This window comes from Ylistrum balloti, unplaced genomic scaffold (assembly GCF_031769215.1).
Source record: "Ylistrum balloti isolate Yb309-2 unplaced genomic scaffold, AGI_CSIRO_Ybal_v1 Utg370986, whole genome shotgun sequence".
Lineage (NCBI taxonomy): Eukaryota > Metazoa > Mollusca > Bivalvia > Pectinida > Pectinidae > Ylistrum > Ylistrum balloti.
This window is the reverse complement of record NW_026782552.1, coordinates 26,859-41,893: the sequence shown is the minus strand read 5'-3', so window position 1 is coordinate 41,893 and position 15,035 is coordinate 26,859. Positions and strand designations below refer to the sequence as shown.

Here is a 15,035-nt window from a genome sequence, read left to right as displayed (position 1 = left end):
TTGAGGATATACTTAATCCATCTCACATATTTATAAAAAAAATATATTCAATACAATTATTACACTTTCCAAGTGCTAAATTTTGATCAATTTCAATTTGAATAGTCCTGTGTCATTTAACTTCCAATTTAACACCTTCTTTACGTTATCCAATAGCTAGGGTAAACAGAAATCATGGTCTCATTATACTCTTGGCGTAAAGACCTATATTCTGCCTCTAGAAAATCTTCTGTATAAACACTCAGGGAGATAGAGACAAGACTGTCAGACAATTTTTCTAGCAACATTCTCAATTCATCTGGCCAGAACTTTATTCCAGCACAGTCCAAGTGGCCAATACCTTGAGGCATAATGGCACATATGTATGTTGCAGTAAGCTGTGTATATGAAATATCAAGAATGAACAAGTTTCTCAATTTGCTCAATACAGTGAAATCTTCATTACATAAATTGGCACAGCTTGACAACATAAGGGTGTGAAGGTTTTCCATGTTCACAAGAAAGCTTAAGGTTGACAAGCACACACCATGTAAATCTAATCACACAATGTATTTTGCCTTTGAAAGACCAATGGTGAGATATAAGTCTAATTCAGGTACCGAATGGTTCCACACCAAAAAAGGCAATTCTACACAATGAAAAATGTGCGCATGTTTCATCACCATTTCTAATGTTTCTGGGGAAAATGTCAGAGGTTCCTCATCGTTAAGTAAGTCTTCTCCCGGAAAATGGCGCCATAATGTGGAGTTTTCATGGACAATTTTGTGGAATAAGGTGCATACTGGGGTGACATTTCTTATTAACTCTACAAGGCCAAGGTTGCGGAATATCAATACCAGGATTTCACTAGGTAGCTCACAGATGTTTCTTTGGGTTACCTGGAAGTGAAAGCAAATTTAATATTAAATACAATTTAAAATTTGGCATTTATTATCAAGTAACAAGAATTCCACGGAAGTGGATGTGTTGCCTACAGAGCAAGGTGAGAAAGCACCATGTGAAGTTTGAAGTTGATTGCCTAAAAGGAACTTAAGTTATCGCGAAAAACCTCCTTTTCTATTTATAGTAAAAGTCACCTTGACCTTTGACATTTGGACCTGAATAGCAAGCATGAACTTTTGGTGAGGAACCAGGTTATGAAGTTTTAAGCTGGTGAGCCACAGGGAACTTAAGTTATCATGAAAAAACTTATTTTCTATTCATAGTAACAGTGACCTTGACTTTTGACCCTTGGAGCTGAAAAACAATCCCAAGCAAACACTTTTGGTGAGGAAGCACCATGTGAAGTTTGAAGTTTATTCACTATCCTGAGATGATAATGAACTTAGGACCTGTAAGAACTTGCTGGTGCATGCGTTTTGAGGCTAAGCATAGCTATTTCAAACAGTTAGCTTTAAGAGTTGGAAATTTCAAAAACATTAATGCCACATTGGCACAAAGGCATCAAAACTTGCAGGCATACATCACATCGAGTGGTAATGATATTTTCAAAACCCATTCTGAGGTTCTAAAGAGCTCAAATGTAGCACTTGCATCACTTGATCCTAATGTAGGTCAAGCTTTGATGAACAAAGGTGTGTCAAAGAATGAGCAATATCTTTCAAAACTTGACAGAGTGAATTACAAAGGTCATGCATACAAACCAGGATGTTTTGTTGTCCATCATTATGAGAGTGATGACATTGTTTTGTCAAAGATTATTGCTATGTTTTCGCACAATTATCAGACATTACTGGTTGTGCAAATTTGTGACTCTGTTTATGAACCTCACTTCCCTGCATACAAAATCCTGAAAGTGGTTAAAGTTGAAGCTGTAAGATTTGATGAGATTTTAGATGTCTGTCCACTTGATCCATACAGACTAAACCAATTTGTGTATGTTGTACTAAAGCATTCAGTGCTTTTCAGATAGGCTGTAGTCTTTGTCATTTATCTGAAGATTACTCAAAATCAGGTTCAGTTACTAACATACAATGTCAAATATACACCAGTACAGTGTTATTTTTGGTGATCAAATTCAAAGCCGTCATTCAAAATCTGAAGCTTGTAAGTGTTTGAAATGGTATTGAAGGATTGAATCTTTTCACACACTGTAATGTTGGCAACCTGATAATGCCCATTCTCTGAAAGCCATTTGAAAATTATGCATATATATCTTTGCTGCTTGAATCACCAGATGTAGATGAACAGTCATATCAGGAGAAACATCATTACTGGTCCAAAATTACCAGTCAAAAATTCAAGTTCATACAAACTGTATACCACAGATGTTCAAGGTAGAGAGTCAGGAGTGTAGATAGACAGTCAGGAGTGTAGGGTAGACAGTCAGGAGTGTAGGGTAAGTCAGGAGTGTAGGGTAGACAGTCAGGAGTGTAGGGTAGATAGTCAGGAGTGTAGGGTAGATATTCAGGGGTGTAGGGTAGACAGTCAGGAGTGTAGGGTAGATAGTCAGCAGTGTAGGGTAGGCAGTCAGGAGTGTAGAGTAGATAGTCAGTAGTGTAGGGTAGATAGTCAGGAGTGTAGGGTAGACTGTCAGGAGTGTAGGGTAGACAGTCAGGAGTGTAGGGTAGATAGTTAGGAGTGTAGCTTAGATAGTCAGGGGTGTAGGGTAGACAGTCAGAAGTGTAGGGTAGATAGTCAGCAGTGTAAGATAGATAGTCAGGAGTGTAGGGTAGATAGTCAGGAGTGTAGCACAGTCAGGAGATTCAGGTTAGAATATATAAGAATAAATAAGAAAAACTAATTGAATTCGTTAGCTGATTTTAATCATTTCTTTTACCAAAAGAAACAGGGAAAAAACATCAATTTAGACAGAATTACATTTAAAGTTCAATTTCACCTTCATGGCGTTGTTCCTCTGACCCTTTTTTGTCCTATTTGGACTTTGTTTTCGAACTGAAATGTAGAAATGTTCATAGACAGTTCAGTTTCACCTTCATGGCGTTGTTTCTCTAACCCTTTAGCTTTATTGTCTACCTTTTATTTTATTCCTGATTTGGCTTATCGTCGTCTTTGTCTTTGTCCTTGTCTTGTTTTGGCTTACTGTAAACTTTGGTGTACTTGTTTGAGTGCCAGGCAAGGATGTGTCTTTTCATGTCGGTTACTTCCTCCGAACACAACGGACAAATCATTGTGGAGCTATAAAGAAGATATATTCTAACTTCATTTGACTCTCATACCTTAATGGATATGAAATACATGGAAGCAATCTTCTATGCATTTATCAACATTTATTATAAATGTTTTTGTAACAAACATATGAAATAGTATTATTTATCAGTTATAACTTATTAGATATTGAAAATATTGTAGTTAATACCTCATATTTCCGGGGATTACCACTGATGTACTCTCTCGCACTGTTGACACCTCCAGCAACTATGGCAGAATGACAGTTTATGTCGGATACCACCAACCACATGAAACTTCTCATAAAACTCTTTCGTTTCACTTTGCTTTTTCATCCGTCGCGAGCCCCTCTTATAATTCGTTACCTAATTTCATCTGTCGTCACTCAAAATGCTATAACGAAATTGAATTCGTTACGTTATTTTGTGATGGTATTGATACATGCTATGCTTTATAATGACTAATATCGAACTTAACTACAAAAGGCCTACAAAACAAGTAACCACAAAAAATAAATAAATAAATAAATCATAAGGGCTGGGAAAGACATGCAAATTAATGAAAACCGCCCTTAATGATAACAGATTTCTTCGGTGCAATAAAGCACTTCGAAACTATATAACTAATAGATGTGGCGCAGAATGGATGATCAGCTATTATTGAGGAGTCTGGGGTAGATAGTCAGGAGTGTTGGGTAGATAGTCAGGAGTGTAGGGTAGAAAGTCAGGAGTGTAGCATATAAAGTTAGTAGTGTAGGGTAGATATTCAGGAATACAGGGTAGATAGTCAGGAGTCTGGTGTAGATAGTCAGGAGTGCAGGGTAGAAAGTGAGGAGTGTAGGGTAGATAGTCAGGAGTGTAGGGTAGATAGTCAGGAGTGTAGGGTAGATATTCAGGAATGTAGGGTAGAAAGTGAGGATTGGAGGGTAGACAGTCAGGAGTGTGGGGTAGATAGTAAGGAGTGTAGTGTAGACAGTCAGGAGTGTAGTTAAGATAGTCAGGGTGTCCTTTGTTAATCAAACATTTTACCTCTGCCTCCAAAATCTATTGATAATATTATACAGGTCAAGCTGTAGCTGTGTGAATCTGTTATCAAAATGAGTTGAAAAGAGGTTATGAATTTGTTGTAAATCAGTACTTTCTCTTTACAGGGAATTCCTGCTGCTATGTTCTGCTTGAGAAATTGACATTGGTAAGTGAAAAAAATTGCTTATGGTGGGGTATTGAGAAAACATGTTGTGTTTGGTCTATAAATGTAACTTTAGAAATGTTTGCAGCATTCTTTGGTGAAGGTGACTCAATTTTGTATAAACGGTGGATCTACTCTTACTTCCTTAGTGGTAGTGTATGATAATACTAACAGAGGTAAACTTTGAAAATAATTTGTCATAAGTGCTGAAATATCTAGGTCAGCAATACAATCCTAGGCTTCAGGTTAGGTCGAATGAGGTGAAGTCTTTGATGGAAGTAAATGGAGTACATTTTAAAAATTCATGTGATTTTCCCAGCATTCTAGTTCTGCGAGGTAATTATTCATGCCAGTCAGATTAAAAAATGACTGCATTTCAGCTGTCTTGGATTTTAACATTAAAGACTTAAGTATTAATTCTCGAAAGTGGTAAACATTGTTATTTTATTATGAAGCAACATTTGCCACAACAAAAAGTCAGTGGATCTAAGTATAAGTTTATGGAGTCAAATTTTACATTTTTTAACTGTTAAACATTTCAAAACATTATAAAGTGAAATTAGTCAGAATCAAATAAGGTTTCAGCTGACCAACGATTAATTTTATTGGTCTAAGTCAAACTTTACAGATACATTGTGAAGTCAAGTTTGTCACAATTAAACATGGTACATATATGAACGAACCAAAGCTCAATGTCATCTGGTCAAAGTTTAAGGTAATATTTTACATTGGTGGTTACAAGTTGTTTATATTTTGTTTTGATTTCATGAAGCAAAGTTGGTCAGAATCAAACTTTGGTGTATAATGATATTACAAACACTAGGGTGATGTCTGTTTCCTAATTGGATAAGATAGTGTCATTTCCTCATTTAGTGATTTGATCAAACTTGGTATGCAGGTGTATTATGACACTACAAATTCAATATGGAAACATGATACTACAAATTCAATATGGAAACAACTGTTTCCTACCTGATTGTAAAAAAATGAGTACTTTTTACTGCTTTCAAATTGGTTGAATTTAAATGTTGTCAGATTTGGTTCATTCTGGATATTTAAATGAATTTTTGCATTGTGAACTTTTGAGAGTTTCTGTTATGAGGTTACATAACATTACATTTTGATAAGAACTTGTTATTTATCAATTTCTCGCAAAATGTTGACACATTGCACAGACCTTTCAAGCATGAACATAAAGTTCATGCACAGATCTGCACAGATGGCCATGGACTTCAATTTGCTATCAGCCTGTGATCTGTGATCAATCTTAAGGCCTTAAATGACTTCAGTCTCCAAACTCTTGATTTCATCTGTCTGTACTTTTGACAATATTAGTGCAGTCATCTATTTTCTATATTGGCCGAGGGTTATCAATTCTTGTATTCAGAATTTTGATTTGAACCCTAGGAGCCGAGGGGCGGGGCCCCAAAGGGCGAAATAATCAAATAAGCTTTAAAATGCTACTTCTCCTTCATTCCTTGTGGGATTTCAACAAGATTTAGTGAGATGCATTATTGGCCAGGGGTTATCGATTCTTGTATTCAGAATTTTGATTTGAACCCTAGGGGTTGAGTGGCAGAGCCTCAAAGAGAGAAATAATCAAATAAGCTTTGAAATGCTACTTCTCCTTCATTTATTCATGAATTTTATTGGTGTGCTGCATCATTGGTTGGTTCCATTCAATTCTTGAATTCAAAATTTTGATTCGACCCCTAGGAGCAAAGGGTGGGACCTGAAATTAAGTTTTAAAATACTACTCCTTTTTTTATTCTTCTGTGGATTTCTTCCAGACTTTGATGGATGCATCATTGGGTGAAGACATATAATTCTTATATTTAGAATTTTGATTCAAGCCCGAGGGACCAAGGGGCAGGGCCAAAATGGGGAATTTAGCTAAAATTTGAACTTAAAATGCTACTTCTCCTTCATTTCTCCATGGATTTCAACCAAAATTGGTATGATGCATCATTTGGGGGTACCATTTACTTCTTAAATTGAAAATTTTGATTCGACCCCTGGGGCTGAGGGATGGGGCCCCCAAAAGAGGAATTGACAGGAATAAAGCTTTTAAATGCTACTCTATCTTTATTCTTCTGCAGATTTTATCCAAACGTTGTTGGATGCATCATTTGGTGAAGACTTATAGTTCTTAAATTTTGAATTTCAATTCCAATCCTGGGGGCCGAGGGTTGGAAACCCAAATGGAGCAATTAGCTGAAATTAAGCTTTAAAATGCTACTCCTTCTTCATTCTTTTGTGAATTTCTTCCAAACGTTTTTGGTCATTTGACCCAAAGGGTCAACATGACTTTCTAGTCATTGTTGGGCATGTGTAAACTTTTATTTAAAAATGCTGTTCCACCTTCGAAAAAGGGGAAATTAGTTGAAATATCTTTAAAATGCTACTCCTCCTTCAGGCATTGATGGATTTCTTCCAGATTTTGTCTGATACATCCTTACAAGGTGCTCTACAATTCTTTAATTCAGAATCACAGTGTTGTCTCCATAGGTGTTTAACTCTTATTCATGGATATTGTACTGTAATTGACTCATTTAGATGATAAATTTCAAAATTTATCATGGGCTGTTTTTCACTCTCTTAGATGCAACGTGTACACTGTCTTTGTTAAAGAATTATTCTAGGTATTACTCTACTATGCTTCAGCATACTCATTTAGAGATTCCTTATAGGCTAGAAATAATAAATGTTTGTATGACAGAAATCATAAGTCTCATTTGAAGTTATACTACTGTCACTTGTTGTCGGTCTGTCATGATCACTTTCTGTTGGGGGCGGCACAAATTACCAAAGAAAACCCCAAAAACTCAAAAAGACAAAAAAAAAAAAAAAAACCAACCCAGAAGACTCCTAACCCACCAAAATACTGTGAAGCATTTTATTCTCAATAACCAAAAGATATTATCCAGGTCTTTGTAGTCAGATGACCATTAAGGCCCATGGGCCTCTTGTTTCAATTTTTTTATTCTGATATTAAGCAAAATAGTGATGGATAACTAGATACCAAAATTATATTCTGATTTTTGTAAAAATACATCAACAGACATTTAAATGTTTGCTTAAGCACTACCTCTAAATACATAATAATTATGACATGCCCTGCAGCATAATTAGGGAATATATTTCTTAGTTGGTCCTGAAAGAAATGTGAACCCTGGTGACATTTAAGTTGACCTTTAAAACATTACTTTTATCTTGAAAAATATCTTCAACTACAAGTTCTGCATTGAGACAGGACTTCCACCTGACAGAAATTTTGATTCCTAGACAAAATTTAACATGTTTATAGTATATACATATTTATTACATCAATGCCAGAAATTTAAGTGTATGGTTATAATGTTTTTTTAAAGCTAATGTTATGCACTGAAATCTTATATCTGTGTAAACAATATTTGCAGGATCATCAAAGAAGATCTGATCATGCAGATCCTCCAGAAACAAAAAACACGCTGGAGAAAAGGGTTCCAGAACCAAAAGTTGACAAAAAATGTGGCAGCAGGTGTAATTTACTACAAGATGAAACACACCAAGACAATCAACTTGTTCAGAATATCAACAAAAAGCAAGACAGTGGAACTAAAACATCATGCAGTTTGACTTCCTGTAGAAAAGCAGAAAGTCAATCAGGTGGGATGCGATGAAATTAAGATGCACAGATTCAGTTATTATTCTTGTTTGGGGATTGTAAAATCAGTTCCATGTTATTGCTACTTCTCAGAGGAATATTCATAATTAATTGTATGTGTGCATGACAAGTAATTGAATTGAAATTTACCAACCCATTAAATATGAAAAAACCCAGTAAAGATAAACACAAAGGCAAACAGGTGGTTATTTTAACATGTTTTTTTAATTGAGTAGGTAGGTTACTTGTTGTTTTAAGTAATATTGGACAAGTTTTGAGACTGATTCAAAAGAGTAAGTATCCAACATAAATAGATCTTCACATATTCAGTTGAACTTAATTTTTGAATTAAAGAATTAGCCGAATGTTTGATGCAAGCCCCTTGTACTTTAAGTTCAAAAGAATGTAATATCTTATGTTTTTCAGATGTGGACACATGGGTAACTCATGGTAAAGGAAAACCTTTTAGGCCCTGTCTTTTTTGTGGTGTGATGCAATCAAAACTTGTAAGGCACATCAAGAAAAAGCATTCCACAGAAGAACGTGTTAAATTGGCCATGCAACTGCCAAAAGAATTACAAAATCAAGCATTTGACCAAATTCGCAAAGATGGCGTAATGCTAGCCAATAAAAAAACGTTGCAATCATTAGGAGGCAATCCATCACAAAGTAAAATAGAAAATCATATGATCAGAGAAAGACGACAAGGAAAAGTTCCATTGTCTGTGTGCTCAATATGTAATGGCTTCTATTCTGCAAAGACAATGTACAGACACAAGCGTCAATGCATTGCTGCTGAATCTACAACTACACAACCAGAAGCAGTCCCAGTATCTCTTTTAGTAATCAATGACTCGGATCAATTTCGAGATCAAGTGCTCTCTAAATTTAGGAGAGATGAAGTAGGAGAATTATGTCGTTCTGATGATTTTATTAAACTTTTAGGAATGCAAAATTTTGTGAAAATTCAGTCAAGGAAAGAGAAGAAAGGAGAACTAAGAGATGCAATAATGGCTGACATGAGAAAGTTTGCGAACTTGTTCCTAAATTTTAAATTCTTAGCACAACAGAAGAAATGTAAAATTACATCTACAGTTGAAATGTTAAACCGAAATCATTTCATGTTTCTTCGAGATGCCCTTGACAACATAACTACAAAGGAGGATGGGTCTATAAAGAGTGGCCTGAAAGTTTCCTTAGGATTTCTTTTAAAGAGATCAGCGAATGTTTTGAAAGGCCATTACCTGGTGCAGAAAGCTGATGACAAAGCAAAGGAGGTGGAAAATTTTCTCACAGTGCTATCATACTTTTGGAATTCAATATTCAGTGACGCACAGTATGCAAATGTGAAAGCCAGACAAACAGATTTGAGGAAGCCTAAACATTTACCCATTGAAGAAGACATTCAGAAACTAAGGAGTTTTATGATTGAAGAACAGAATAGAATACTAGATCCATATGTACTGATAAGTAATCAGGAGTACATAATTTTGAGAGATATTCTTGTTTCACGCCTTACACTATTTAATGCCCGCAGAGGGGGAGAACCAAGTCGTTTACTGCTTAAGGAATGGAAAGATGCAGAAAATGGTGTCTGGATAGGAGATTCAGCTGTTCAAGCCATAGATGACCCGATTGAGAAGCGAATGTTAGGGAACTTCAGAATAGCCTACCAGTCTGGTAAAAACATCAATCAAATGGTACCAATTTTAATTCCAAATGACTGCCTTGAGGGACTTAGAAAACTGGCATGCAGTGAAATAAGAAAAGCTGCTGGAGTAAGAGCAGACAACATATTTCTTTTCCCTCTAACACAGAATTCTGCACATCATGTGAAAGGATGGCATGCTGTTGAATCTGTGTGTAAAAAAGCTGATATTTTGTCTCATATTAATGCAACATCAATGAGACACAGAGCCTCAACAATATATGCTGCACTGGATATCCCAGAAAATGAACGAAGGTTGTTTTATCAGCATATGGGTCACTCTGAAGACATAAATAAGAATGTATACCAGTGCCCACTGGCAATTCAGGAAGTGACAAAAGTTGGCAAGTTCTTTGAAAACCTTGATAAACGTCTTTGTAAGTATGTTTTGATTTAGAAATTAGTTTTATTTTTGTGATGTTAAGTCTTGACATTTGTTCTTTATGTATTCATAAAGTTTGAGTCATCTGACCTGACCTGTCTAATTACACGTACATTTTTTTGTGATAGTTATTTCTCAAGAGCTACTGAGAAGATCTTCATCAAAATTTAGGAACAAAGAATTGGTCCTAGTTCTGCAAATCAGATGTTGAGTTTGATGGAGTTTGTGATTTTTTTTAACTGTTTGAGATATCATTTTGAAACTTCAAGAAAATATTATGGATCTTTTTTGAGGATGATCAAGTGTTCAAGATGAAGATTTGACCGCTCTTTCTTAAAAACTACAAAACTCAAATGACTGACATGGCTAAAATTAGAAAAAAAAATCTTTGATTTTTAATCAAATTTACAGACCTAATGACATTGGATAACATAAAGGAAGTCATAAGTATATTCATATAAATGATACACTTTAAGTTGACTTTGTATTAGTGCATTGACTGCAAGGTAATGACATTTTGATGTTTTCAATGAATATGTATTTTTTATTCCAAAAGTAAAACCTTTTCCATATTTTATATAGATCATACTTTTGATGTTAGCAAGTGCAGTTTAACTGAGATGGAATCTGCCAATGAAATGACAACAGTTCAGCCAACGGAAACACAAGGGCCACTTGATGTAAAGTGTTGTTTAATTTATTGCACTTATTTTAATGCAATAGCTTGCAGATGTGAGCTTTAAAAGATTGACAAACAAATTTTGAAAAAAAAAGAAAAAATTCATACATTATAATATTTTTAAAAAATTATATTACATATTTAATCATGTATTGTTATATCGTACAATCAGTCTACTGTGAGCGTAGATATATATCAAACATGCTTTCTGGTGCATTTTACTTTCAGGATTCGTGTGTGCCAGGACCTAGCACTGTTACTTCTGATCCACTTAGAAAACGGAAAGCTGCAAACAAAGTGACAGTATGTATAATTTTCAGTCATAAAAATTACACTATTACATTTGCATAAACTAAGAAGTGAATAGTAATAGCTGCCATAGCTGATGTGAAAATCAAAGGGATATATAATATTCTGGCCATCTCTGACACATTCTCTCCCTCATGTAAATTTACCGGAAGATCATGGCAAATGATATGGAAGAGATTTTGATTAAATTTTGTAATTAGTTGTTAAAGCGGAAAACACCAGCAACTTGGAGATGACTCAATATTTAAGATACATTTCTCCAGCTATTATTGATTCTTGCATATTTAAGGTGATTGCCAGTCCAAAGAAACAGAAAACTAATGGAAGAAGGACATTAAACTTAGCAAAACATCAGGAATGCTTAGAAATGGTAAGGCTAAGTTAATGTTGTGTACTGCTGTCATTAAAAATAATTTTTTACAAAATGACTTTCGTAAGTACCAGGCATCTTGAAATTTGTAGTTGTGCAATGGGCTTTGTCAGCAGCTAGTACATAAACAATGGACATTTTTCAAAATTCTTGCAACCAACTTGAAATGAAATTTTACAGAAATCTACCATTTTTGCTAAAAGTGAACTTGAATTTGGAAGTAGATTGTACAGGCTCCAGCCATTTAGATCATCCATGGCTAAACCAAAATGTGCAAAATTTGATGAAATTTTGAAAATGTTTTTGTAAGACCCAGATACGAGTATAGCAGGATCATATAGTCTTGATGGATAGAGGGTTCATTCGCTGCTCTATCTCAGGGCAGAGGAATTCAGTTTTGGCCAGATTGCAAAGCAATATAGATTGGCAAATGCTATCTATCAAAAATTTTGGTTGATACTTTTGCTTTTTTGTTATAGTCAAAGTAGAAGACTAAAAGCTATAAAGTTTTGAATGTGTAGTTGTAAAGAGGTCATCATATGGCATGGGTAAAAAGGTCAACCGAACTTTGTTTTCAATTTACAATAAATTTGAGAATTCTGTAGTTGACCTATTTAGCCTACTATCCTCAAATCATGGGGCGTTCAGATTGCCAAACGTCCATCCATCTGTCCTCAAAAAATCCTTGTTATTGCTATTTCTTCCAAAGTACTGATTAGATCATCCTCAAACTTCACATGTAGTCTATCATAGGACTGATTGAAAAACCAAAAAAGGCAACAGACACCCTTCTTAGATTTAAACTTTTCAAGTTATTGTTATTTATCAGAAAGTACTACAAATTACATATGTAGGGTTGTCGTCCTTGAACAAGCGTCATCTATGAAGGAGGCTATGACTGTCTTTATCCAATAGGAGATGCGATTCATATTGTGTTTGTTATAGCCACAGTCATACAAAAAATAACAAACCTTAATTTGCTTATTTATTTTTGGTAGGGGGGTGGGGAGGCAATGAAATCAACTTTAGTTATAAAAAGTGAATGATGCCCCTTTCAGAATGTAGGTAGTGACTGGACAGCCAGTTTAAAAAATGCTTACACAATTGTGGTTTATCCTGAACGTCATTTAAAAAAAATCTAAAAGGTTCACTGGAAGGAATGATCAGAAACTTGATATTCAATTTTTGAAAATTTTTGAAAAGTTAGATATAATGCCTTTGGGAACCAATTTGATAAATGATGAAGCCAAAATCTGATTTGGTAAAACATTTAAGTGAGATGAAGGTAAAGACCTGTTGTATACTTCAAGGACTATTCTGCAGATTTACACTCTGATAAGTAACGCAAAAATATTTTCTTTTAGTATAAATTGTCTCCTTTTTAGGATCAAAGTAGGAGCTGTAGCAATGACCTGGATTGGGAGATGAGTGACTATGATAGTGCAGCTGATAAGGACTACACACCAAGTAACAGTGATATCACCACTGATGATGAAGGTGATAGTGACAATATTAGTGATACTGAAGATAACTGCACATATGACACTGCCAGAAAAGACAGACAGAAGAGTATGTATAAATAAGATGCTATTACTAATTGGTACAAGTTATCAGATTTACATTTTGATATTTGTGACATTTGAAGTCAAATGTCATAGATGGATTTTTCAAGAACTATTTGCGGTGTCATAATCAGTATGACACTTAGTTGTTCATATGTGTATGTCAAGGGCACTATTACTATTTTCAAATTCTTTTCAATTTGTGTATGTAGCTGTTCAGTGAAATTGTCTACAAGGTTAAACAGACCACAAAGAAACACTTGGTTTATATAGGCTACCTATGAACTCAATAGGGGTAATATTATAAGTATGTTTTAAACATTTTCTGAACAAATTTTCAGATTCCTCTTTGATTTTATGTATATGATTGTTCAGACATCACAGTTTGAAATTAAGGAAAGTAAAATCTGTCCATAAACAGATCACAAGGTAGTGCTCAAGTTGATATAGGCTAATATTTCTATGGATTAATTGCAAACTGGTTAACATTTTGTGTACCCATATCAGAATTGTTTTTGGCAATTTTACAATGATTTGTTTAATGAAATGTTCAAGGCATTGGGGACAGAAATTAAGGCCACACAAACAATTTCAAAACTGATTGGAAAGTTTGAAACAACGAAATATGTATATTTATACATATTAACAAAAAATATAAGAAGATGATCATGGTAAAGTTTCAAGGTACCAAGTCAAGGTCACAGTCACAATAGAAGATGTAAAAAATGTTTTGCTACTGAGTAGTTGATAAATCCACATGTTTTAAGCACACAAACAGTTCTAATCAGAGCAGAAATTGAACATTCTCCTTTCTTTAAGTATCTTGAATAGATTAGAAACATTATTACTTTGCATTTCTTTAAAAAGAACATACAGTTTTGCTAATAGATAAAAGTAGATTATATTCTTTCTTGGTCCTTTGGTGACACAATATGGACAAATTAAAGATCCTCACTCAGTGCTCACAGTAGTATATTTCCAACACAATTCCAACAATACAGCCAAATTTCTTTTTAGACTGGAAAGTTTTAGAAACTGAATCCAGTCATTATTTTACTTAATGATATTGACAGATAATTTAAATTTCAGATCAAAGAATAAGATGGCCAGATACCCACACAGAAATTATCAAAGAGCATTTTAAATCATACGTATTTGACACATCAACAACAGATAGAAAAGGGAGTTTACCAGGCAATTTTTTTTTCACATTGAAAACACGGTATTTATAAATAATAAGAATAGAAGATTAGTAAAACTAGTAAATTACATTGTCCAAAAAATATTTGAGAAGCATGACTCAATCTGAATATTTTTACATTGGGTATTATGCTTAGGTCACCCGAGACAAAAATTTCAATTCCTTTTGTCCATCATATTCCATTGTGTGTCAATTAACCATTGACATTTTCTTCTCAAAAAACCCTTAACTTATTTTAATGAAATTTTGCAGAAATCTTCCAGGGTTAATGGTGAACTAGAATTTTGAATATATATCCTCAGCAAAAGGAGGGGGTAGTAAACTTAGTTATTAAATCAAATTTTCTAAGCAATTGGATACCAACAATATAATTTTTTTTTCAGGAAAAGTCAAAGTATATTCCTTCATCAAAGAACATCCCAATGTTCTTGCAGACATCAATCCAGAGCGTAAAGTCTTGTGAAGTTTGAAGTTTAGGGAGAATAAACTAAAGGCTGCTTTCCCCAGAGGAATTTTTATGTATTTTCCTAATTTCATGTTCATATTTTCCCAATCAGAAATTAAAATGTCCCTTTACATCAGTTGATATGAAGAACTATGTCCTATGTTCAACAACTTGCAGCAATACCGTAACCCATGGTGATGCCAGGGTAACAACATAGCTCCCTCTCTCTACCGGAGGTGAACTAAAATTTATACCATTCTGGCCCTGCCACCTGGACTATCAAAACCCTATTATTTTCTTGCATGAGTTATATATTTTTTGTTTGTGTGTGCTCAACCTTGGAGTTTGCTGATTACTTTCAACAAATACTTATACATTTGAGTAAATCTTTATTTATACACTTGTATATATTATAT

At 34.4% G+C, this 15,035-nt stretch overlaps 1 protein-coding gene across 1 annotated transcript; it reads left to right on the top strand.

Moving 5' to 3' along the window:
• Window positions 1–1,318: 1,318 nt before the first annotated feature.
• Window positions 1,319–14,637, top strand: LOC132559866 (uncharacterized). Its single transcript, XM_060224497.1, has 8 exons — window positions 1,319–1,813; window positions 7,737–7,965; window positions 8,390–10,048; window positions 10,636–10,733; window positions 10,961–11,035; window positions 11,331–11,411; window positions 12,797–12,980; window positions 14,558–14,637. Exons 1-8 carry the CDS (start codon window positions 1,319–1,321, stop codon window positions 14,635–14,637), a joined length of 2,901 nt encoding a protein of 966 aa, XP_060080480.1.
• Window positions 14,638–15,035: the final 398 nt, after the last annotated feature.

What these genes read in the sequence shown, in the direction of transcription:
- LOC132559866 (XM_060224497.1), top strand. Translation starts at nt 1,319, where the DNA reads ATGAACTTAGGACCTGTAAGAACTTGCTGGTGCATGCGTTTTGAGGCT. An exon ending in AAAAGCAGAAAGTCAATCAG is followed by an intron (nt 7,966 to 8,389) that starts GTGGGATGCGAT and finishes TATGTTTTTCAG; the next exon opens with ATGTGGACACATGGGTAACT. An exon ending in AAACCTTGATAAACGTCTTT is followed by an intron (nt 10,049 to 10,635) that starts GTAAGTATGTTT and finishes TATTTTATATAG; the next exon opens with ATCATACTTTTGATGTTAGC.